The sequence below is a fragment of the Netta rufina genome (genome assembly GCF_964035555.1).
Source record: "Netta rufina genome assembly, chromosome: 17".
Lineage (NCBI taxonomy): Eukaryota > Metazoa > Chordata > Aves > Anseriformes > Anatidae > Netta > Netta rufina.
The window spans coordinates 2,479,361-2,505,468 of NC_140141.1; the positions used below are offsets into that span (position 1 = coordinate 2,479,361).

Genomic DNA, 26,108 nt, shown 5'->3' on the forward strand with positions numbered 1-26,108 from the left:
TGGACCAAGAACCGGGTCACCTGACCCCATTCTCCAGGACACGAACGGGGCCGAGGACCTCGAGGTCTCTCGGACCGACCTCTCCATCAGCCCTCGGCACGGCGGTCGGAGGCCCCCTTCTCGCACCGGCGGCCGTAGCTGCCTCAGGCGGAGCCGCCGCGCGCCCGCTGCCTCCCGCCCGCTCCCCGCCACACCCCACGTGACGCGCGGTCCCTCCCCCTCCCTGCAGCCGCGCGGCGTCGCTCTCCGGGCATTTGAACCGCGCTTCCGCCATCTTCCCAGCGCCCAGTCACTGCGCGGAGCGCCGCTGAGAGGAACCTCGCGGAAGGTAACGGGCTCGGCGCGGCCTCCGTTTCATCCCCCCGAGGGTGCGGGGGGGAGCGGGGCCGCTCGGAGAAGAGAGCGGGGCGAGGTGGGCGCCGCGTGGGAGCGGGGCTGGGGCGCGGCGCGGCGCGGCTGGGCCTCAGTGAGCGGCGCTGGTGCCGTGAGGCCGCCGGCCGTGCGCGTCGCCCCCCTCCCGCCGCTCCTCAGAGCGGGATGAGGGCCGGCTCTCCTCCGTCCCCGCAGCCAGGGCGGGCGGCATCCGGGAGATAGAGGGGAGCGGGGCCCCCGAGCAACGGCCCGTGGGGGAGGGGAGACGGCGCTGCCCAGTCATGGTGGCGCTGGGCCCGCTGTGAGGGGGGGCGGGTGGAGAGGCGTCGTTTGGGATCCCCCAGAGAACCCCCGGGCAGCTCATCCCGATGCGTGTGGTTGGGGGTGTGTGGGGGGGGTGGGGGTCATAACCGCTTGTGAGTGGCTCGGGGGGGCTCTCTGTGGAGCCGGGTTGAGGGCAGCCCTCCGTGAGGCGGTAGTGGGGGGGTGGAGGGGGTGCAGCTCGGGCTGGGGGAACCGGCCCGAAAGGCAGAGGGGCGCGGCGGCCGCCGCTGTTACGGGGCGGAGGGGGGTGGAGGGAGGTGCCGCCATTTCCGAGCGCTCCCGCCGCGTGTGTGGGGGGGGAGGCGGCAGTGGACCGGGACTGGGGCCGGGGGGGAGCTGGAGGGAAGAGGGGACCTGGGGGGGGGAGCGGCGTGGGCCCGGCCGCAGCCCCCCTCCGGCCGCTGCCGAGTGGCGCGCAGAGCCACGCGCCTCGGAAGGCGGTTTGGGAACTGAAAAGGGCGCCCAGCCCCTTCCGGCGGGGCCCTGAACCAGCTCGGCGCCTGTGAGCTCACATGCTTCCATTTCCCCTGCAGACCCAGCATGGCTGCCCAAGGAGAACCCCAAGTGCAGTTTAAGGTAAAGGATTGAGATTTTTTGATTTTTTTTTTTTGATTTTTTTTTTGTTGTTCTTTCCCTTCAGTAGAAAAGTAGCAGGAACGACTCAAGTACCAGTGTGGATGGTAGGTTTGGGTCTGAAGTGCTGCTCTTCCATTAATAACACAACCAGCATATGATTTGTACCACGTTATGTTCAGTTGTCGGTCTAGTGCTATTTGCTGTTTAATGTAAGTATCGTTTTATAAACAAGAAAAAACAAACATTAAAACTTATTAAAAGAAACATTCACAGCAGTAAGCAGAATGTGCTTAACGTACCATACAACAAGTTAACATACCAAGTTAACACGTGACTTAACATACCAAGTTGTTCTGACTTGGGGGCAGAACATACTTAAGAACAGAGTTTTTATTTATTTATTTATTTATTAATTTTATCTTTAATTTTAACAGCCAGAAGTCTTAAAGACTGCTTCATGGAAGATTGTTACTTGTGTTTCTTCCAATGCTTGGCTAGGATATCCCAACTGCTAGTTGTGCAGGTTTTTTTAATTGCAATATTGCAGTGAGTATCTAGTTCGGATGCTTAGATGAGTTTATTTAAATGCTGTTGTATTCTGTTTGAATAACCCAAATGTTCTTAATTCAGTTACTTACCTCTTAATAGAACTACATTTACAATACATAGTAGTTTTTAGTTATGGGAATTAGAAACACTTGACTGGAGTTACAGATTGACAGGTTTAATAAATGGGGTCCCAATACAGCAAGTTACTTCATGGGTGATTTCAGTTTTTTGTTTACAGCATTCTGGAAGACTGAAGTCTCTGTGGTAATTAAAATGGGCAATAAATGCCTTGAAGTGTGTTGCTTTAACTCTTTTTTTTTTTTCTTTTCTTTAATGTATTAACAGCTTGTCCTGGTTGGTGATGGTGGCACTGGTAAAACAACATTTGTAAAACGTCATTTGACTGGTGAATTTGAGAAGAAGTATGTAGGTATGTCTGAAGAAACTTTCAAGATATAATATTTTACAATTGGAAGTACAGTTCACAACTTACTAAGTGGAATGCTCTTTTCTATTCCTATAGCAACGCTGGGTGTTGAAGTTCATCCTCTGGTGTTCCATACTAACAGAGGCCCTATTAAATTTAATGTATGGGACACAGCTGGCCAGGAAAAGTTTGGTGGTCTGCGAGATGGCTATTACATCCAAGGTAAGATGTGTTTATATGTGGGAATACCCTGTAGCTGTCAGAGGTCAAGACTTCATTCTATTCAATTTGGCCAATCTGAAAGCTTTTGCTTGGCTTTCTAGTGTTGAACTGGTTTCTGAGTTTTCAAACGTGTGTGTGTATATAAACAGAAATATACAGATATTTCCTTTGCTAGGCAACCTGCCCTGATACAGGAAGGCTTTGTTTCAGTTTGCTACTGCAGGCTGTGGTAGTAATGAATGATTATGCACCCTAAAAGATGCATTTGGTGAAGTAAAGCAGTTAAAAAGTGAAAGTATGCATTTCAGTTAGTAATACTTGTATCTGTATTAGCATCCTGTGCTGGTGCAAAGACTTGAGATGCACAAACTGTAAAGTCTTCAGATACAGTGAAGTTCTATGTATCCTTGACAGAGGCTAGTTGCCTTTAGAAGTAGTGACAGCCCTAGTTTTTCTTTGGCCAAGCTCTATTCTTTGTGTACTTTAGTCAGCTGCATATTTTAATATTCTGCAAGGGATGATTAGATTCTGACGCTATTGCTTTTCCTTTAGAAATATCAGGATCAAGTCAAGCCCTTGTGTAATTTGAAAAACTTCTCTGGACGAGAGCATCCTGAGATATGGACTACAAGCTCTCAACTTATCTGAAAGCCTTGATAGGATACCTAAGATCAGTTAGTTGGGTATTGACTAATTTCTGTCAAATTTTTGGGTAAATTACACTTGATTTTTGTAATCCTATTCTATTTCTATGTCATGCAACAGTAAGGTGTTCAGTAGGACAGTGGAATGAATAAAACTAGCTGGTATTTGGGCACTGAAGATGTAAAATGACAGGGTCATGGGCTGAGCTCTGCAGACTCGTGTGCATTGAACTTGTTAAGTGTATCCTCAGAACTGTGAGGAAAAAGCTAATGCAGGCACCCCTAATGTAAGATTTTTATGGGTACCTTTTCCCACTCTGGTTTATAAGAAAGTTAAGCGCTTACTCTTCCAATGTAACTCCAGACTTCTTTTCTTATAGCCCAGTGTGCCATCATAATGTTTGATGTAACATCAAGAGTTACTTATAAGAATGTACCTAACTGGCATAGAGATCTGGTACGGGTATGTGAAAACATCCCTATAGTGCTCTGCGGCAACAAAGTGGATATTAAGGACAGAAAAGTCAAGGCAAAATCCATTGTCTTCCACAGGAAGAAGAATCTCCAGGTATGATGTCATGAGTTTGTAGGAATCTAGATTTACAAAGTCTTACCAGCTGCATTTGGGTGTTCTGCCTTTCTCACTACAAGCTCTAATATTTTAATTTACATCCCGTTGGCTACTTGAACCTAACTTCAGGGAAGGGAAAAGTGATGATCTTGTTAAAAGATGATGATCATCACTGGTATTGAGCAGAAGCTGTAAGTTCTCTTGTATACATTTGGGTTTTTACTGCTCAAAATCTCATTGTGATGCAGAAGTAAGATAGTTCAAAGTAGACCAAAGAATATAAGAATAAGAGGTACTTATGCCTATATTCTTGTAAGCATAAGAGGTGCCACTGCCTCCTGAAAGTTGCACTTCTGATCAGATTGTTTTTTGTGAAAATATAAATTTCTGACCATTTGCATGAAACGGTACATCTCTGGACACTTATTTCATAACTACTTCTGAAAGCATAAGCAGAAGTCACACAGTCAGAAAGAATACAATGATAAAGATAGAGTGAATTGTGCTTGTTAATCTTGGTATGTTCTAAGTGTTACGTACAAAATATACTTTTTTTTTTTGTCAGTATTATGACATTTCAGCTAAGAGTAACTACAACTTTGAGAAGCCTTTCCTCTGGCTTGCTAGGAAGCTAATTGGAGATCCCAACTTGGAGTTTGTTGCCATGCCTGCTCTTGCGCCACCTGAAGTTGTTATGGACCCAGCACTGGCAGCACAGTATGAGCAAGACTTACAGGTAACTGAGGAAGAGGCAAAGGTCAAATGATTGCCTGATGAATAGCATGTGGACTCTTGGGAGTAACTGGGGAAAAAAAATAAAACAGTTCCTAAGTGTAACTTCTCTCTTTTCCAGATTGCTCAAACCACTGCACTGCCAGATGAAGATGATGACCTGTGAGGGATGAAGCTGGAGCCCAGCGTCAGAAGTCTAGTTTTATAGGCAACTGTCCTGTGATGTCAGTGGTGCAGCGTGTTTGCCACTTTATTATCTAGCTGAGCAGAACATGTGCTTAATCTTTGGGATGCTGAAAGAGATGAATGGGCTTCGGAGTGAATGTGGCAGTTTAACAAAACAAACAAAACAACAAAACAAAACCAAAACTTCATATTTTGGACCTGCATATTTAGCTGTTTTTTGGACTGCAATTACTTCCCCTTTTGAGTTTCAAATATAAGACTGCTGCAGTCACACAGAGTGTTAAGTGGTAAATCTTGTTTCTGTCATTCCCATTCTTTTTTTTTTTGTTTAGATAATAAAGTTGTATTTCAAATATCTCTAAGCAAGTGAATTCTCATGCGTTGTTAGAAAACTCTTTGAAGTGTCTTCTGTTCTTCTGTTAAGGCTAATCTTTGCTTGCCTGCTGCACTTCTTACTCTATTTCCTTTCTCTTCATGTTATGCTCCTGTTACTAAATCAAAGCTAACAGTTAACCTTCCATGGATTTCCTTATGCATATAATTAAAGCATCTGAGCAAAGCTGAACTAACTGCCAGGTAAAACTAAAGCAGTGAACACTTGAGTGGTAAGTGGCAAGATCACCAGATAAGCATAAATTGACCCATGTGAGTGGGAATGTTTGGGCTGCAGAGTGACCTGGGAATGAAGCGTAGTTCAGTTTGCATATGCTACTTTCAGATACGGTCTCTCAACTTTATAACTTTGAACTGTATGTTTTCCAACATACCTTCACGGAGTTCTTTTTTTTTTTTTTTTTTTTTTTAAAGTAGCCAGTAAAAAATGGCAGCTAGGTTTGTTAGGTGACTAAAAGCTGTATCTTTGCATGGAACATCAGTAGAGCTATAGTTGATCAAACTCTCTAAGCATCGTAAAACTCACTAACTAGAAAACAGCTGTAGATGAGCTAAAAAGCTCTTGGCTACAGGAAAGCATAATAACAAAAGCCACATATATATATATATATATATATATATAAATACCTAGACTTTATTGTAACTGCACCAAGTTCTTAATTTGAAACTCTAGCTCATTACAGCACAACTGGTGGAAAATGTCTACTTTAAACATTATCTTGTAGAAATTAATCTTGGTCAATATTAGTACTGTTAGTAAACAAAACTAAGTTTAAGATACCATTTTTCAGTAGTGTTTGAGTACATGAAGCCTTGAACTCTTCAGTTTTGTATTTTTGGTTTCTTAATAAAGTGGAGCATTTCATTTATTCCTTTTAACTTGCATGTTTGTATATGTAACTCCTACTTAAGTATTTCTTAACACTTCATTCTGATACATGTTAGCAGAAAGTTGACTTCTCTGAAGGAGAGAACAATACTGCTTACTTAGCGCAAGCTCAAGTTCTGTGGGTTTTTAAAACTAGTTAATGAGAAGGTGAGTTGTATTTGGGACCTGAGACTTTTAAGGAAAAGGAGTAACGTCATACTTGAGTTGTAAAGATAAACTTAAGATTCTATTGAATTTTACTGCTACAATATCTTGCTTTAGCTTTGTATTATGGGCTCTCTTCTGTAGTTTACTAATTTACTTTTGTTTATCTTGGTTAGTACTGCTACCTTGTATCTGCTGCTGCTTCAGTAGTTGTGGAAGCCTTTTTATCATCAAGTTGTTTAACTTCCAAATAATACAGTGTTTTAAAATTGCAAATCATTTAGGAAACTGAGGTAGTTTTTTTGCAGTGTTGATAAACCTTTGAAGGGAAGACAAAGCTGCAGTATTTGTTTGCCCCGTTTCATAATGTGTATGATGTGATCTCCATGACGCCCCTGTTGTAGGCAGGTACTGGGATTTGGGTTAAGCCGCTAAAGATCTATGAAAAGTGAAAAAGATATTTAAAAGTAGAACCACCATAAACTTCAGTGTTAATACCAAGTCAACAAAAACTTGAAAATAGGCAATAATTCTAGTCCTACTGTGAAGTAAAGTTTTTGTCTTGAAAAGTTCTGGGTGTGGGATCAAATCCACTTGTTGCAGGACTGTACTTAACTTTTCATATTTAGCTGCTGTTAATTGTATAATGAAGTTGCTGTGACGTGCACATCTGGTTTCCTAGGCTGTTGTTCCTTAATTGTAACACTTTAGAAATTTAACAGCTTTGAAGCTTTTCACAAGTTGGGTTTTAGAAAGATAAATTCCTCTATTAAGAAATAAGAGTAAAACTTACCAAGAACTTCTGTACTGAATAGTCACATTAGTAGAGCTCCAACACCATTGTGACTGAACTAATAAGACAATCTGCAGTGCTCACTGTTTGTCCTGCTTGCCTGCTGGATGTAGACGGGGTTAGTTCAGATTAAATGTAGGACTTGGTATGTCTGTCCTACAGTGACATACTCACCCATCACTGGGTGTGTTTTTCTGATTCCGTGATCTTTTTTTCAGATGCTTTGATAACATCACAGACTACTTCTAGTTTTTAACTGTCAAAAGTAAGATGTATTGCAGGCCTATTTACTGTTTCTAGTTCTGTAATAAAGCTGCAATGTTAGCGTCTAAGTCCAGAGTCTTGCGTTAGAGTAGTTGGAGAACTAGTGCATCTGGAAATCAGAAGGTGAGGCAAAAGCAATAGCTCAAACTGTCAGAGAAAATAGTTTGCTGTTGCTTACTGTACCTCAACTGAGGGTTGAGTGCATCCTTGGGAAAGCTGACATTGCCCTTGAATTTACTAGGCTTCCAATAGAAAATGCCTTTGAAAAGTGCTCGCCAACATTTCTACAACTGGGAATCTGTATGCCAAGAGGGCCAAAGTCTCTCTCCCTGTTCTGTCTGCAGGTTACAGTTCAACAAAATGCATCTATAATCTTGATACAAAATGCTAGAAAAAGCAATGCGGAGACTTTTTTTCCTGTCTTCTTCAGAAATAGTCGAATCTGACTACTGGTCACTTTCTCTCACCTGGCTTTTTGGGCAATAGCTGTCTGAGCCCTGTTAAAGCCATCTCTCCTCTGCAGTGGGATGGAAAGAAGTGTTTTAGAAGCAACGGAAAAACTGTGCAAAGCTAAATCTCTTGCTTTCATCTGTCAGGTTTCATGTGGTTGCATTAATTTGTAGGTTTTTGTGTGTGTGTGGCTTTTGCTATGAGCTGAAATGTTTGCTTTTAATTTTTTTTTTTTTTTCTTAGCACAAGCTGCTCTATGGACATCCCATGAAAGAGTTCTTGCATATGTTCTGAAACATGTAATCACTTCTACAAGAAACACTTTAAGCTGGGAAACAATGTTAGGAGAATACTGTCTAGGACAGTTTAGTCACATGTAATGTTTTCTAACATGAAGTCGAGAGCACCTTGAAAACACCTGTAGTAAGTTTTCAGTTCAGGGCCCTCTGGCTTGTCTACAACTTCTGTGTCTGGTGCATCAGCAAAGAAGGAAAAAGACAAAAGTGCACCACTTTTTTTTTTTTCTTTGACACAAACTCAACCGGCTTAAAGTCCTGTACATTTATACTTGGAAGAATTTTATTCTTGAAAGCGGGACTTAACGTGTGGACCTATTTGACAGACCTAGTCTCACTGATGAGTCAAGACACAGTCTCTTTTTGTATCTCATTACTCAATTACTGAATATCCTGAAACGTGTTACTGTTAATTCTCTTTTAACTTGTCAAAAAGTGAACATTGTTCAATGAAGTGGTACTTCCCAGAAATCTTAGTGTTCTAGAAGCTGTCACTGAAATGGGCTGATGTTCATAAGTGTGCCAGTTCAATAGAGGAATAGGTGTGGTTTCTGGGGTTGTCAGGCTTCGTACTTGTCCTGCTGTGATCCCAGAGCCCTTTGATAAAAGGAGAGCTGGGATTCCAATCTTCCTGGCTTACTTGAGAGCAGAAGTGAGGACAAATTTCCCAAAATATCAAACACTTTCATATAACACTTAAAATGGTTTTTGATCCACCATCTCTAATATGCTTAGTGGAAGCATTTAAAACAATTTAATTGGAAACAGCTCCAGGTTACTAAAAAGGTAACAAGCTTAATTTACTGTTATCTGTTTCTATGTTGACAATTCATGAAAGGTCAGCTAAAATGAAAACTCTTAAGATTAAAATAGTCATAAGCAGGAAGATCAAAGGTTGTTTTGTTTTTTATGCTATTAACCAAAATTGTTAAGACCAACATTTTTCACCAGTGTGTGATTCCTCTTATGTCTTAAGTGGCAAAATCACTGATTATACTTGGAAGCATCAGAATCTTTGCTAGTACAGCTATAAGTTTTCTGCACAAAGTGTAGAACTGAAAAAAAGCAAGTAAGTGATTAGTGTAAATGGTTCTTGTTTACTTTGAACTTTTTCACATAAGAGTTACTGTGCACAAGCTGGTAGGACCTGTCTGATTTCCCAGCTGTGATGTGAATTCCTATCATTGCCACTTCAAGCTTGTCATGGCACAGGAGGTCATACTGGTGACTTTTGCATCTCGGTGCCCACTGAAAATAGGGCAGGAGGGAAGTGATATGTGTTTTGCTTCTGCGGAGGATATATAGGAAAGTTAACTTTCCAGTCAGGCTATTTTGATAGATTACACCATAATAAATTTGGTAAACATCTAGATCTCAGGTTGGGTTCGTAAGGTGGGTATTAGGGAAGGAGATCAAGATGAAGAAGTTTGTCCCATTTATAAATAAGGTGAGTTATAACATACAGGAAATCTTGATGTGGTTTCTTTTTTCTCTTGTGTTATCCATTGCCTATTGCTTTTGGAACTAGTACTTTTATTTCTCATTTATTATTTTGTTTTATTTCAATACCTGAACTGATGCTCAGTTATAAAACACTGAATTCAAACTGCAGTAAATGAGCACAGTGAATTTCAAGGCTGTGTGTAAAAGAACTATTTGAGATATCTCATTTGCCATCAGAAGCATAGAAATTGCCTGATACATGAAGCTTAAACCAGATTAAAGGGATTGGTTCTTACCTCATGATCTGAACAAGTTTGATATAGTTTCCAAAAACTTTTTTTTTTTTTTTTTTGTGTCAAAAAAAGATTGCTTTTGTGGTACCAGCTTCAGCCACATGGTGGGGCACGCTGTCTTTGTTGCTGCTCTGATCAAGTAAAAGTATTGAAATATACTGGAGATCTCACAAGCAGCCTGTATTCAAGAAGGGAACAATGTGGATGCTTTTAGGTTTATTAACAATAATAAATAGTTATAATCCATGTGTAGTAGCAGCTGTTAAAAAAGCACAGCACTCTAAAGAGTTGCTGGCAAAGCTTGGGTTTTGCTATATCTTCCTAATTTTTCTTACTGTTATTTTTAAATCTAAGTTTAGTTAAATTAAAGGTTAATAATAATTGACAGTATAACTTTATTTGTAAAAATGAACCCACACGTGAAGTGCTGATCCCTTTATCTTTATGCAAAACAAGTATGGTGAGGGATATATAACAGTAAAAACTTTGCACAACACAGTTTCATACAGTTTTATGTAATGTCATGCTAGGATCTTGTAGTCAAGTTGCAGTGCAGACAGTGACATGCACAGAACGTTTGCAGGGTCAGTGATCTGAGCATTATAGTTCCCGTCTCTAATGGGACTGTAAGTAAGGGAGAAAAATGTTCTTCTGTTGAGACCTTGAGATTTGAAATGAGGTTGGCTGGAAGAACTGTACTGTGAAATTTTGTGATTCTGTGGTGGCTTTCTCTGACTATGCTGGAGAACAGTACCTTGTGTGGTATGTGTAGTATGGGATAAACGGCCTCTGTACAGTCCAGCTGAGGTCCCTGGTTCAGAGTGAAATAAACATGTGACTGGCTACACAGGCACATTCCTAACTGATGTAGTACTGGCAGAACTGATGACAGCTATCACTATCACACAGAAAAAGCTAGGTAGTATGGCATAGAACTAATGTGGCATCCTCAGAACTATAGTCCAGTTGATAAGATAAAGCAATATGCAAAATGTTTCACAAGGAAGGGAGAAGGCACCTGTCATAAGGGTCTGAACCTGTGAAGTGAGGGGGAACTCAAAGTCAGGAAGATGGAAGTATGCATGTAGAAAAGTGGAGAGTGGCTAAAGAAATACATAAATCATGGTTAAAGAACAAAATGTTGTAATGTGATAGTGATTAATACAACATTCTAAAGCATAACTAACTAGTGACAGTTACACATAATGGCAGTCTTCTATTAGAAATCAAAGAAAATAGAACAAAGTGGTGGTGTGGGGGGGGAAGGTGCAGGTTCCAGGGGCAGGGAAATAAGAAACCTCTTCTGGCAACTGAGACCTTCACTGAATGAATCTCTACCACAGGAGTTTGAGTAAGACTAGTTTTGTATCTAACAAATTGTAAGAGCTTCTTGTATCCATACATGAGATAAACTGATCCAGCTCATATGCCTTGCTTGAAAGCACTTCAGGTAGTGCTGCCAGATACCATGGCAAAAAGCTCTAAGGAGAGAGGAAACAAATTTTCTAGTTGAAAATAATTTTTCTACTACTAATCTTCATTGTGCTTGGGTCAGTTGACCTCAGTAGAACTTTTGAGGCTTACATGGACGCTGTATGGCAAATTCTGCATTAACACTTTGATTTGAAGATTACATGTCAGGCAGAGTATTTTACCACACTTTCTTGTAGGTGAATAATTTGGCTTTTTCTACATCAGGCATTATTTAAGTAAGCAACAGGGATGTTTAAGAACGTGCAAAGAATAAATTTTTTTTAGGCATGTAATATATTCTGGATTGCAGTTTGTAAGTCTTAAACCCCGGGGCAAGCATTTTTTTTTTTTTTTTTTTCCTGTTTCACTACTCCTTTCAGTTATTTTTGTTGACTTTTTTTTTTTTTTTTTTTGGCAAGTGTACTTCAAGCACTCCCAAGCAGGTAGCTGCTGTCTTTTTGATGTCTGTAAGCAGTGCCTTGTATAATTAATATGCCCTGACCATGGAAACTTCAGTATAACGCCTACAAAACAATAATACTTTTTTGTGTGTAAATATAATATTCAGTGATATTTATAGACTCCTTAAATAACTAATTTTAAGATATCACTTGCAGCTGAAGATGACTGGCCTTTTTGAATCCTTTTTAGTTAGAAATGTTTTTTTGTTTTTTTGTTTTTTTTTTTTTTTTTTCAATTATGAAAATACTTCATATTTTAACCCAGTTCTGTGATTCCAACATGTCTTGTGACTTTTTGAATCGTTGGGATTGTTACAGCAGCCAACAGAGATAAGGCATTTCTCTAGTCAGATTATTAAGCAATACAGTAGGGTGGGGACCAAACCAAAAGCAGTCATGGTGGTCAAAAGAGTACATTGAAGAGAATTTATGCTAGGATTTGATTTATGTGTTGACCCTCCTTTTTTAACGGGGAACCAAAACTCCAAGACTCACAACCCAAAAATGGGGGTGGGGGTGGGGCTTGATGGATATTCTGGAATTCAGTTATCGTGCTCTCAAATTAATCAGCTGCACTTTGGACTCAAAAACTATTCAAATCTTACAAACATGGGTTTGGAAGACCCTGTGGACTCTTAAGCTAGTGCCCTATGTGATTTCTGTCACCACCTTCTAATTGCTTTTGCCAGATCTGAAGTAAGAAACTAAAAAGACAGGAGCTGTGGTGTTCCCCATGGAAAGAGAAGTCTTTAGTATGTACATCTGTAATAGGCTCAGATGTTCTTGCTGAGAAACACTTTGCAGATTGGCTTCCAGGTATATGCTCCATTTGTGCTAGTAAACTTGTTTCACAAAGCAGTTGGATGAAATTTTCATGCAGTTACTTTTACCCAGAAGAGCAAGAGAGAACTGGGTAAGACTAAGTGAAATTGGCATATATTCCAAAGGCAGAACTTTATTATGGTGAAATAATTCTGTAATTAAGGAAGTCTGACTACCTGAATTGATGCCAAAAATGCAGTCGTTATAGGCAGTGTTTTTTTTTGGCAAATAAAAATTGGTTTATCCATTTTATTATATGATTAGCCAAATTAACATAAGCTTGACATTAAGGCCTAGATAATCAAAGATTCCACTGAATTAAATATTTGGTATTTGCATGAAATCTTAAACTATTTTTGAAAAAAAAAAAAAAAAACAAAAAACGCCAAGTATTTTTTTCAGTATATAGAATAAGATGTTCAAGACGCTACAGCAGAGGAAAAGTCCAATACACAGGACAATATGGTAAACAGACAATAAAAAGAGTAATGCAATAACCATAATCAGCAAGTGGGACCTAATCCAAAGAAAACTTAAGTGCGTGATTTAATGTATGATGTTATTCACCTGCTTACTTGGTCTTTGAATCACCAGGCTCTGAAATCTTTTCAGAAAGAATATATAATCAGCCTAACATTACATATATAGCATTATAAAAGTATGTGCATCTGATTAGTCCTAAATTTTGCTGCCAAAAAGCTGTATTTTACTTTCTGGCATCAACTCAGCAACTTCACATTTTCTTAATTAGAAAAATATTTTTCCATGATAGCATTTGCCTTGTTGAATTAGCTCCAGGATTTTTGTTTGTTTGCTTTTTCTTCAGTCTGAACTGTTCTGTTTGTCCTTTTCGGTATAATCAACTCAAGGAAAATCTCATGCAATATTTTCTTGTGTGGTTTACTTTCTCAATTGTTTTTGCCACAATCTTTTACTAACTAAAATAATATAGGGACCAGTATCATACGATGGCCACTGCCACCCCTGGATTGTCTTTTGCTAGATTGTGTTGTGCAAATCAGAACTTTAATGCCTGTGGTTCTTTCAGTAATGAAGCTTTTTCATAGCTTATGTGGTTTTTCATTGCTCTGAAAAGGATTTGAGTAACTCATTAGCAGTGATTGGGATGGATCCACCTGCACACGAGAGTTGGAGGCCCAGTGAAGAACTCGTGAAGTAGCTTGCTGCGGCACATCTGAGAGCTGCTCATGTGGCATTCTAGTTGTACTGTTAAAGACCACAGTTCTGAGGAGGTGGATGGATCAAGAATCATCTTACTGTTAATAACAGTAACACAGCTTAAAAATATAGATTTTATTAGCAACTATTCCTCATGCTATTAAAACATCTGTGCCCCTCCCATAGCAGTGTTCTTTCAAAGGCAGTGTATGTGTTGCAGATTTTACATACAAGAACATTATGCATAGTGCTTTTCCATAGGTCTAGAATGTCTTGGTTTTATTTTTTGTTGAAGTTGTTCTTTATTGTGCCTTGAGTTTTTTTTGTTTGTTTGTTTGTTTTGTTTGTTGTTTTTAGGGTAGTTTGCTCTGTGTTGTAAATTCAAATTTGTTATTACAAGACTTTCCACTGAGAATCAGTGTTGATTTTTTTCAAAATTAATATTTGCCTGTGACAAATAAATAAATAAATGAGGAAGATTATGGAAATGCCATGATTCTGTGGCTTCTGAGGTCATTGTTGTAAAATACAGCTGGAATGCACCAGAAGAACTAATTTACCTCATCCTTGTGCTGCAAGGATGAGGCAGACTATTTTCATTGTATCCCTGACAATCATCTGTGCAGCCTGTCCTTCAGGGCCTCCAATAATGGAGGTTCCACATATCATTAATGACAACTATTCATGTCTTTTTTTTTTTTTCTTTTCTCTAATGAAAAGCACTTTTTCACATGAATTATTTATTTCAAAGTTTAAATGTACAGAAAAACTTTAAATGGTACTGCATTTTTTACAGCCCTAGATAAAACTTACAAACCTGAACTTTAACTAAAGGTGCTAGCTGTTGGTTGGGAAAGTATTAAAAGAAAAAAGACCCAATTTGTTTTTTGTTTTTTAAGTTCTTAGAACATGGGTAAATCTCTTGTTCTCTCATAGGTATCCACAGTTCAAATGATATTTACTATTTCATAGAATAGAGGGATTGTAGCAAACACTGACTATGAAGATCCCAGTACAATAGCGTGAAATAACACATCTTTGACAATAAATGTTAACTAATGCATTTTAAACAAGAACTAAAAAAAATCACTTGTATATTTGTTTACTTAGAATTGCCCAGTGAGTTATGAAAGTACGGGAGGGTTAGTGTTGTTTTTTTTTTTTAAGTTCAAATAAAACTTATTATACACTAGATTTTCACTGGTAGTTACGTAATGCACATCAGGATTATATTTAAGGGATTACAATGAAAAGGGAGTGTAGTTGTTAGATGTCTGAGAACAGAAGCAAATTAATTCGTCCCAGCACTCAAGAGTGCTACGATATGTTACTCAAGCTATTTGTGCAGTCCATCATGTGAGGAAAGGAGAACTTCAATGCAAGAAATCTTAAAGCAGGAGTCAGTGTCTTCTGCCTTATTCCTGTCCTATACATCAATACAAGTTAATATGATGACACAAATATATAATCAGTTTGTGAATTTTACTGTCTTCTGGTTTTGAGTGAGATTTATTTTCCTGCTTTACTCTAAAATTAGGGGGCTACAGCGTTTCTTCTTTTAATAAAACTCTTATTGCTCTATCAATTAGTGCTGCCTTCTATCATTATTTTGTAATACAACAAGGGAAGAGCACAAGGAGGGAAATATATTCTTCGGTGTCTATGAAAATATCATTAAGAATGTGTTTGGGGCAGCCTGTAACCAATGTCTCTCTCTAAATAGTGCAGGATTCTACCCTAAGAAAGTTGTTCTCTTGATGAAAGAGGATTTGCTGAAATTGAAAGAAGCTGCTTCAATAGCAATGGTTTTTAAATTAAAGCAAAATTCAAGAGAACACAACAAACTTGCTGGAACCACCGATCAAAATACCAATCAATATGCAGCATGTCATTCTAGATAACTAATTCACCTAGATGAAGAGTTAACTTCAAGTAACATCTGCCTCTGTTCTTATTTTTTCATTTACAATGTAGGGGTAAATTACCTATATTATAAAACAGAGCTTGTTAACAAAATACTGTCTTCTGATGTATTTTAAAAAAAAGGCATTAACTACTTGCAAGATACTTCAATACAGAAATGTTTTCAGCCAATGCATTCTGATGAGCTCTTTTGGTTCCCATGCTCAAAGAAGAACTAAGATGTAAGAAAAAGGAAAAATCAAACTGAAACAATCCTTCCAACTACTGTGCTTTTGTTTTAAGTGCTGCCAAATGCAGGTTGGACCTGTGTCATGATATGGGACTAGATTTTTCTTCCAAAAGACAAACTGGAAGTCAGTCTTGGTGACTGGGGTGGAGCTGGTATAAACCAGTCTGTGGCTCCTTTGTATGGCTGAAATGAGCTACGCAATGAAAGAGGCAGGGTATGAGTATCTGCAATGCAGACTTTGTACCTAGTACAAAAATAAAATATCAGACTTGTAGCTAGTACAAAAAAAAATAAAATTAAATTGTGAACTCCCTTTCCTGCTTATAAACTGTACAGTGACTGCACTGGTAGAGTGGCTTTTTCTGTATCCTGTTAAACCTTAGAAAGGGGGACAAAGACTGATGTAGCAGTTCAGGATATAGTTCCTGGTTTAGGAAGGTAACTGCAAAATCCAGACGGGTGTGAGACAGGGCTGCACAAACCAAAGGAGGACCAGAGGAATGATGCAGATTCTTCATCAAATGTTGAGAGTGTGGTTATGAGCAGGGGCAGCTTCTCCATCCTGTCCCTTTCTTTATTTTGTCCTCCTACAGTAACTGTAGGGAGGGGACTCTGTGAAGTCCTTGTCCTCTCTGTTGAATGTTAACTTTGTGGGAGTTTCTGAGTACAATGACTGTGTATTGTTCTGGTTGCAAATATATCAAACCTGGCCTGAGAGTGAGTGCAGGGCCTTTCCCACTGCTAGAGTCCTAAGGTCAACTTCATAGGTTTAAGAAGAACTTATCACAAAAGTGATTCTTTAAAGCAAACAAACAAAAAGATACACCTTTTATTTGGTGTGGGCTCACAATTTTAGGTTGGAATAATGTTGTATAAGGAAGAGGTAATAAACTCCTAAGAGTTCTTCTTTTGTAAAAACTGCTTCTGTTTTGAAGCTCTGTGAGCTGCTAACACACTCATTATGGAAATGACCGTACACAAACACATGTATTGACACAGTATGTCTGGCACAATCTTGTTTTTGTTCCTCGCAGATGTGCAAATATAATCAAGGTGCACATATGTACATATCTGAACAGTTCCGAGAGAACTAGATGAGTTGCCCTGGATGTTCCCTGTGACGAAGGACAGTTGATTTCAGCTACAGATCTGTTCCGTGTAACTCGAGTTAAGTAACAACAGTTCTACAGCTACTTAAACTGCAGGTCCATGACAAGCCAGAAAAATTAGCACTAAAATTACAAATTTCAGTAGGAGGGTGCTATAACAACCTAGTCAATAGTTTCTATTACTGACAGATAAATAGTTTCACTAGGGAGCAATTTTCATCTGGAATATTTGTTGGTGTATTAGAGGAGACTATGATATTAGAGAAGTTTAACAAAATCTAGCAGTTAGAAAGGAATATGTTAAGATTAAATCCAAGGTATTTGATAAAACGTTTCAATGCCAATTACACACCAGCTCTCTTGTGGAGAGTTAATGATTCAAATGAAAGCAAAAGTAGAAAACTCTATTACAGATTGTCTTCTGCAGTGTAAAACAAATTCTTTAAAGGATTACTCTTTGCTTGTATTTGCATAGTTAGCAATAAAGATTTTTAACATCAAGGTGTTTTTCATTTCCTGATAAATATCAGCTGCATCACTGACCAAGTTTTTTGTTTTAATGATATAATTGTCCTGAATGAACAATGAGGTGAGCAAGGAAAGCTGGAATTGAAAGTGAAGTTTAATCATCTCATGATAAGTCGCACTCATTATTGTGGTGAAAGTGTTGCAACTGAAATCACTAACATAAATCATAAGGATTTTTCTTTTGAGATTAAACCTTTTTGTTTGGAAGTGTGCTGCCATACAAACACACACACCGAAAAAAGAAAAAAAAAAAAAAGAGAGGAGAGGGAAAAAAAAATGGGGTGTGTGATTTTGCTGCTTGCAAGCTGCTAGCTGTTTGTGCAGCCTGTCAGAACTCCTTCTGTTCTGTTTGGGGAGTTCATTCTATGTGTCAGCAATGTCCAAGATCCAGAGCAGTTCCCACCTGGCCACCTTCTTCCCTCTGCTTAAGCGGGGCAGAAAATTGAGAAGCCTTTCAGGGAGTCCCCCCAGTGCTGTTGCATGTGGGTCACAGGTCCTTCTTCCTCACCCCCTTAGCGGGATGGGAGCTCCCTTAGCTGTCCTGGGGAGAAATCTCTCCAGCTGCCGAGCACAGGCTGTTCACAGTTGCCCGGTGTACGCAGAGCTTTGTGCTCTTATTGACATGCAAGTACTTTAAGTGAAGGTTATTTTATCTGCAGGTTATTCAAGAGCAATCCGTTGTGATTGTTTGTCTTCTGAGCGTTGGATCAGTTATTTTGGTTTGCACGCAAGATGCCCAGTGCTACCTCTGGTCTGTGGTGGAAGCATTGTGACTTTTCAGATCAGGTTTCTAGAGGATCACACGATTACATTCAGAATTTGTTTCTGCAAATAATCTCTGATGTCTGCTTGCAATTTGCTGTTTCCACAAAAATTTCTGGCAGTGAACATGTTTGCTTGGATTCTCACAATTGTTTTGGTAAGCATATTCTTTCCCTTGACAGGCCTCTCTTGGCAAATATTTCAAATTCCTGTCTTTCTCTTTTTATATTTTAATATTTCTTGTGATTTTTAGCTGCAACTTTCTATTTCTAAGGGTGACTCTACTTGTTACTATGTGATGCAGACTTCCTGGGGTTTACACAGGATTCCTCTTCTTCCTTCAGGTTGTAGAAGAGTTTCTGGCTAACAATGATGATGGAAGGAGTCTATATATAATAACAATATAAATAAATAAATAAAAAGAACTAGATGGAAGTAAGGAAAAGTCAATAGGAAAAGTGAATAACTAGTGCCTTCTGACTAGTTATACTCAGTGCAAACAAATTTATTTTTTTAGGAACTGAAGTTCAGAATTCTCAAAACTGTTTTGTTTAACCAAAGCAAGGTTACAAACCAAATATGTTTTTTTGGTGATATTGAATATATTCAATTTAAATATTGAATATTTAATTTTGATAACATACGGCAACTCATATGGCATGAGCATCTTCCAAAATTAAGTATGATCCCTTCAGTCCTTGGACTCTGGAGTTCCATCTACCCAGCTCCTAGGAAGGAGTTGGTTACCACCAGAAGCTTCAGAAGTTCACTGCCTCTGGCAGCCAGCTGGGTGAACTGGGCCCATTATCATGAGGCAACCTGCTGGGCTTCCAGCTACCTAAGCCCTACAGTCATTAGAAAACTTTCATTTAAAAAAAAAAAAAAAAAGGCTTTAGCCAAGAGTTTGGTGCAAAAGTTATGGTTAAGAAGTGGACAAGTAAGAAAGAGGGCTAGTACCATGGAAGGAGTAGAGCTCAGAAGAGGAACCAGGCTAATATAGGCTCATATGGGCATCTGTAGAAATGAGGCCAAGAGCCACCAAATGGACGTATGGGGATGGAAGGACAACTACATGTCAGAATGTAAGCCATAGGTGGACAATGACACACATGGAAATGGGTGCACGTGATCACTTTTCTATAGATTAGCATCATGTTTGTCTGACTTTTGTTTAGAGTGTTTTCCTCGTTGACAAAACATCATGTGGTGAAAGTTCTAGTTTACTGAAAAATTTTGGCAATTTGAATTTTGCTGAGATGTTAACATGATCTGATTCTGAATTTTAGTTTCTGATCTTCCTTACATCACCTATGTATGGCTCATGTCAGGATAAATAAGGGATTGAAAAATATGAGGAAGAGATGAACAGGGCTTATGGAAATGGAGGGCTTATCAAATTTTGTTTAGTGTTACTGTTTCAGTTTTTCACTGAAAAAAAAAGTGAAGAGAACTTGTTTCTGAAAGCAAGATTTTAACATTAATGAGAAGAGTAAATGAAAATATGAACTAGTTCTAGCTACTATTTTTCTTTAGTATAAAATCTTATAATTTTATATATCTTTAATATATAAAATATTGGTTGTTATTTGTGGTATAAGCTTAGCGTAATTGGGATGCTCTTCTAGAAATACTTAAATGTAATTGCTTTTATTTTTATTTTTTATCAAAGAATAATATTGCTGTGGCTATTATAGAAGTAATTTTATTTTATTTATTTATTTATTTTTTGCTAGCTCTGACAGGCAACTTTGAGCAAACCAGTGAAATGGCTAGAGCCTCAGTTTCCCCTTCTTGATAGGGACACAGTAAAATTAATCCCTCAATGCTATGTGATTTAAATCAATATTTTTTCAAAGGTCTTGTTTCTTTAAACAAATACAAACTGCTGTTTTAGTGAATAGCTCTTAGCTTTCCTTCGACAATTTGTGTCCAAAATCTGTTATTTTGTTCTTACACATTTGAATTAGGAACAATTGTTCTGGCTTTGCATCTTCTTTGAGTGTGCAGATTGCTAAAAACTGTAATCTCTTTAATCTGGTTGCTGAAGCACATTAACTTGTTTCCACTTGTTCCTAGCTGGCTGGTGTTAGGACCCAGAAAAGAGACAGCAGCAACGTGATATAAATAGAGTACCAGAATGGGACGAAGTTTGAGAAGAAAGCATGACATCACTCAGACTTGCTCTCCACCCAAAAAGATCTGGGATGGAGGTGCAAACGTGAGCTGGACAAGCAGGGAGTTAGCAACTCTTTTCAGCTCAGTTCCTGAGGAAATAGTGCGAGTTATAAGCTCTATGCGCTATAAGGAAGTACATTTTCTTGCTAGCAAAACCAAAACTGGCTTCAGATCTCTGACAACGTGAAAGTAATGGAAAGGAAAAGACCATAGGAAGAAAGTTGAAAACAAGATATTTTCTTTTTGGCACAGATTCTAACAGAAATACTTGACTTCTTTCCATGGAACCGTACAACTTTCGGATCTGATGCACAGTTCTTTTAATTTTTCTCAAATCATAGTAATTTATTTATGGTTAAATGAAGAGATCAAAGTGTGAAGCAAGCAAATACTACTTAAACGGTCTGGAAGGATATTATATCATCACTGGAGGAACAGACTTTTTGAACTTGCATGGAAAATGTCCCTTTTAATACGAAAAGTTGCTAAGGAAAACTTATGATTGAAATCTTACAGGAATTTGATCTTGGTTGTACCTTTAATCTTAAATAGACCATGGAGAATTTATTATCTCTGCTCTGTTGTCATTATTCTTTGCTGATTTTATTTCAGTTCCAGTATCAGGTAATGTTCTGAATATGGGCAACATTGAGATATATTTGGATTCCTCTTAGCAAGTTTTGCCTCACTTTATCTCATTATAAAATGTTTTATGTGCAGGTGTATGGAAACTATTCCCAGCTACTCAAACACCCAGGTAAGGAATATTCAATTTATATTTTATGGCAATATGCTTAAATATTTAATTGCTCTTTTTTTTCTTTTTTTTTCTTTTTTTTTTTTTTTTGAGGGGGGGGGGGTTGTATTTTTCTTTTCTTTCCCCCCCCCCTTTTTTTTTTGTTTGTAGTTCTAAAGAAACAGTGACCCCACATTTAAATATAAGCTCTGTATGAAAAATATAATAAAGCCTGACCATCCCACTTAGTTTATATTCACTACCTACTAAATATTCTGCATAGAAATATATTTGGAGAAAAATGACTTGTATTTGATAGATAGAGAATTCCTCTATATAGGGTTTATTACCTTTTTGAGCATGAATTTCTGAATCAGACTTCTACACCGTTTTTTTTTTTTTTTTTATAATAAAGGTCTTAGTGTTCAGTGTTTTAAATTCTTTGATTTACAGTTAGATATGCCAGTTTATGTGTTTTGTAGTACTTCACCAAGGCTTCAAGCTATCTACGCTCCTCCCAGCCTTCATGCTTAAGTTAAAATCAGTTACAGAGCATATTAAAAATCTCATCTGTTTTCAATGCAGAAAAACTCAGAGCTTATTGAGGGTCTGTGTGTGTAACTACAGAATTCTTCTGTTTATATAAATAGTTTAACCTCAAGCCTCATGGTGGTGTACAAGTACAATTTTACTGCTTTACCAATTCATGTATTGCTTTGTGCTTCTAAGTTTTCACCATATATAATTATGTTCAAAATAAAACACAGTGTGATGTGGAGAGCTATGTTGTCTGCTACTGCAGTATCTTCAGACCAGTCAGTTTCTTTTGTTCCACCTTCTGTCAAAAACAAAGAAATACCACCTCATTTCCTTTAGGTGAGGATTACTGGCTTCTGGCCAATAGAGCCATAAGGGAGAAAAAGGCCTCCCTCAAAAAGGAAGGAAGCTGTACAACATTTAGTTTGTATACGGTGTCTGTGGGGAAACGCTCAAATCCAGAAAGCATCACTCCCAGTTACAATGCTGTGATTTTGTTCTGAACACAGAGCAGTTACCCATTGAAGTAATGGTACAAGTATAAGCTGAATTCAATGCACCAGGTATTTGTTTTCAGAAAGCTTCTCAGGGCTGATTGGCTGCAAGTGGGGTGGCAGCATGACTTTATATAGCTCAGAACTGGGAGCTGGGAAAGCCACCAACATGCGGCATGGCCTGAGGCAATTCACTTCTTTGCTGTATCTCTTTTGTTTCCCATTTTCTTTGCCCATTTTTTTTCCCATCTTATAAATGTAAGGTTTTTAGAATATAGCTTCTCCTTAGGGGTGAGTTTTTTTGATGCCAACCACAAGAATGCCATTGTTGTGATGCTACTGCTAATGAAACTCATGCCACGTTGTGACATAGTTTCCGTAATCAATTCATTTTCTCCCTGGATTCTTCTTATCTGACTATTGTTCTCTATTTTCCTGTGTTTTTCTATCACCTCTGTTATCTTTAGTCCTTCTACCCCAGATATTAAAGGTAGGTGTGTTAATGGAAGCAAGAACCATTTGCATATAAACACACTGTGAAAAGGAAGGCATGTTCTGTGGTCTGCAAAATAGAGCAGGTAGTTTGAGGGCTGGCTGGAGGTACACTAGCACAGGTTGCCTATGTGGATACTCTTCTTACCATAGAACCTCATCACTTTAATTCTTTTTGCAGCAGCTAGAATATACTCTTTGAAGATAGAACTGAACACATACCCAGATTTAGTTTATGCAAATTAAAGTTTGTTCCTACAGCCTGTTCCCTCAGAGTGCTTTTCCACACAGCTTGTTGAGTTTGGGTTGCCTGGAATTTTCAGATTTGGCTTTGTGCATACTTATTCAGTATCATTATTCTTTTACTTTGACAGTAGCTTTCTCCTTTTGTAGCAACTATGCTTTTCTCTGTATTTTTCAAGTATTCAAAGGAAATGTAACCATAGAACCACATCCATTTCTCCAAACACATCCCTGCCTCATCTATTTACACTCATGCTCCCACTCTCTGGGAAAACCTCTATGAAAACAGCAAATATTCCTAGTTAGGTAGGACAATAATAGATCCTGGTCAATTATGAATCACTTGTTAGATATCTTTGGCATAGTTTAGTTCAGAAGAGAATCTGAGTGGTTTGTGTATTGCCACAAAATGCAGAGCTGCTTGTAGTTCTGTGTTTTCAAATCTGCAATTGTTTGTTGTGACGTTTAGCAAATTTGCCAGCTTTGCACTCTTAGCCTAAAGTTCCTGTCTGCATTGCAGCTCTAATAGTACAACATGAGGATGGGAGACATCAAAACAGCTCACAGCTCCTCTGTGTGGGCAAGAAAATTTAGGATGAAAATGAAAAAAATATTTTTGCTCCTCCAAGTCCATTGTAAAGAAATCTCATTTGTATATAGAACACTAAAATGATGGAATAATTATCCAGTAGGCAGTTTTGATCACTCTAGAGTAAAGAAGCAGAGGACAAAAGATACTGTGTTTTGTTTTAATTTGCACACCATTTTCACAAGGTTTGGGGAGCTTTTCTATGGTGTATGACAGTTTAAGTGGTATTTAGGAGACTTTTCTGTTTTGTCCCTCAGGCTCTTGAAAGATTGCTTGGGAACAAAAACCAAAACAACATAAAACTGTAGGGCAAGGAACTACACGTACGTGTAATTTTATAAATAAGTTTTGCTTCAATTCATTTGGAGACCCCAGAAGGATTAGGAGTGTTATTCTCATTCGGTAGTGCTATTGAAGCCATGCTTGCTCTATATTTTTCATTAATAAGATCATTCACTAGCAAGTTTTGGGGAGTCAAAGTTGTGTTTTGTTAGATCAGTTCATACATAATGTTAAATACCCATCAGATGAAAGGCAGAAAGAAATTTTCTTGAAACTAGTTGATCTTTCTTCCACTTCATCCTTTGTCCAGTATTTGAAAGCTGGAGCAGTGGATGGAGCTGTATAACAAGGGTGTTTTATAGAAAGTAATAACAAAAATGGTGGTCAGGGAGTTCAAGGAGGTTAGGGGGATCATTGTGGGAACAAGCCTGTGGAAGAAGTTCATTGTATGAACAAAGATGTGGAGGAGAGAAGGAAAGAGGATGCTTATGCTTGATACCTTTCAATACTTTCTGTTTTGGGAGAAGGACATTAAGGAAGAACCCCAAACCAACTCCAAACAATCACCAGATTTGAAATTTGACTGAAATTTGAGTAGAAAATGCTGGTTTTATAAATACTTCCTCTCTGTTCCCACCCAAAAGAAAAGATTAACTCAAGCTAATAGGATGATATGCTGTGAGGTTGAACAAAACATTCTCATTTGTATTCACAGTAAAACTTCTGTCTATCTGTATCAACATTCTGAAACTTTCTTGGATATAGGAGATTATCAATTTCTTCCAGAACAGCTGGTTAAATTAATTATTTTGAGAATAAAGGATTTCTTGCAGCTAACAAGATAATAAGAAATTACAGTTCATGTTTTCCTACATTATTAATGATATACCCTTAAAATAGAATTGTTATCTTAACACAAAATTTGATTGCTTTGGACATCCCACTTCTGTTCAGGTTTGAGTAATCACATCTAAACTCTGTTCTGACTGGTAGCAATTAGACCAATGGAAACCAGCAGATGTCCTGCTTTTGTCATCTTGTACACTTGGTGCTCAGGAGGACATTTTGGAAAACAAAATGTTCCTACCTGCCACAAGGAGATGTTCTGATTTTGGTGTAGTGAAGATGGTTCTGAAGGAACAGCTAATGCTGTGTGGGGAGGAGGGGATTCTTCCATCCCCCCATGTGTTGTTGGATTTTCTGGAACCCCTTCTCTTAAGGAACATCAAATTCATTCTATTTAAGGTATAGTTCTGCTATACATGCATGACACAGTTAAAGTGTGAATTACTTGGAGATATCAGGAAGGCTAGGTTGTGCAGTAACACAATCACCCACGTTGCAGGCCCTCCAGCATCAAGTATCATTTTTGACTACTGTTTTTCCACAGAGAACAAAGGTGAAAAATGCTTGTGTAAATATAACCTAAAGGTATTGCACTGCTTTTGCAGTGCATTTCAAGAAGAAGCTAAGAGTCCTTGGAACTCTCTACCATCTTCTCCAATTCAATTTAACTGGAGATAGTGAAGTCCTCTGTGGAGGAGGCAGGAGTACAGAAAGCATGCTGCAGAGGCTTAACATTCCAACTGTACATTCTCTTCTTGGTGCATTGTACTATCCATGATGGGTTTAAAAAACTGCATGGCATCTTAAAATTATCAGGCCAGCTCCAACAATTACTTTGATGAATGCTGCCTGATACAGTAGCAGAGATTGGGTCAGAGACGGTCACGTATTTTAAGTGTAATTAGAATGAAAATCAGTTGAATTTTAAAAACAGAAGTTCTCTACAGTGATCAGTCAGATATCTTTAATCTCTGCCATTTTGATGGTCTTGCTTATGTGCAGTATTTTATTTATATGCAATGTCTTGTTTTATTTAACCTATTGACTTTCTTTATTGTTCTTCTTTGTGGAGACTTGCTACGATCCTTGTTGGGACTTACTTTAACAACCTGTTCATCTGTATTTCCTTGAAAGGGTTCAAAGTTCTTGCATCAGCTTCCCATTACTGGCCATTGGAAGATGTGGATGGAATTCATGAGTTTCGGGATACGAATGGAGGTAGACAAAGGACTCATTGACAATGGCAATAACATAAGTATTTGTGTCAGTCTGTAAGTGGATAGGGAGCAGGAGAAATGAAAGTGGTTAGCTTTTTTTAACATGGCAGTTGAGATTTTCTTTAAAGTTAATGTTTTTGCAGTGCTTTGATATCCAAATTATATTGTATTTGAGAACTGATTTTTATAGAGTATTCTCAGACATTTTATGGTCTGTCTATGCATTGTTAAGGTTATAAAGAGAAATGCTTTATGATCCAAAGAGTTATTGAAATAACACTGTTATTAGTTGGCTTGGTACATGCATAATATGCACTAATAAGCTCAGTAACTGAGATCTTTGGCTATGCCGGCTGTGAAAATGCCTGATACTTTTAGATTTTTAAAAGGAGTTAGATGCCTAAACTCTGCAGACATATTTGAAAGTTGCACATAGTATGCAC

The 26,108-nt window shown here is 38.4% G+C and overlaps 2 protein-coding genes across 2 annotated transcripts in view; both read left to right on the plus strand.

Annotated features, from left to right (window-relative positions):
- The first annotated feature begins 211 nt into the window (after positions 1 to 211).
- RAN (RAN, member RAS oncogene family) lies at positions 212 to 4,960 on the plus strand. The gene is made up of 7 exons (XM_084297179.1): positions 212 to 328; positions 1,230 to 1,272; positions 2,167 to 2,251; positions 2,345 to 2,470; positions 3,495 to 3,682; positions 4,251 to 4,421; positions 4,539 to 4,960. Exons 2-7 carry the CDS (start codon positions 1,237 to 1,239, stop codon positions 4,581 to 4,583), a joined length of 651 nt encoding a protein of 216 aa, XP_084153305.1. The 5' UTR covers positions 212 to 328; positions 1,230 to 1,236; the 3' UTR covers positions 4,584 to 4,960.
- Positions 4,961 to 20,774: 15,814 nt separating this feature from the next.
- Positions 20,775 to 26,108, plus strand: part of ADGRD1 (adhesion G protein-coupled receptor D1) — a 156,669-nt gene continuing 151,335 nt past the window's right edge. Inside the window, exons 1-3 of the mRNA XM_084297053.1 lie at positions 20,775 to 20,853; positions 20,950 to 20,986; positions 25,583 to 25,666. Coding sequence (XP_084153179.1) covers positions 20,785 to 20,853; positions 20,950 to 20,986; positions 25,583 to 25,666 — 190 coding nt within the window. The 5' untranslated portion in view covers positions 20,775 to 20,784. The remainder of the gene's footprint in view (positions 20,854 to 20,949; positions 20,987 to 25,582; positions 25,667 to 26,108) is intronic.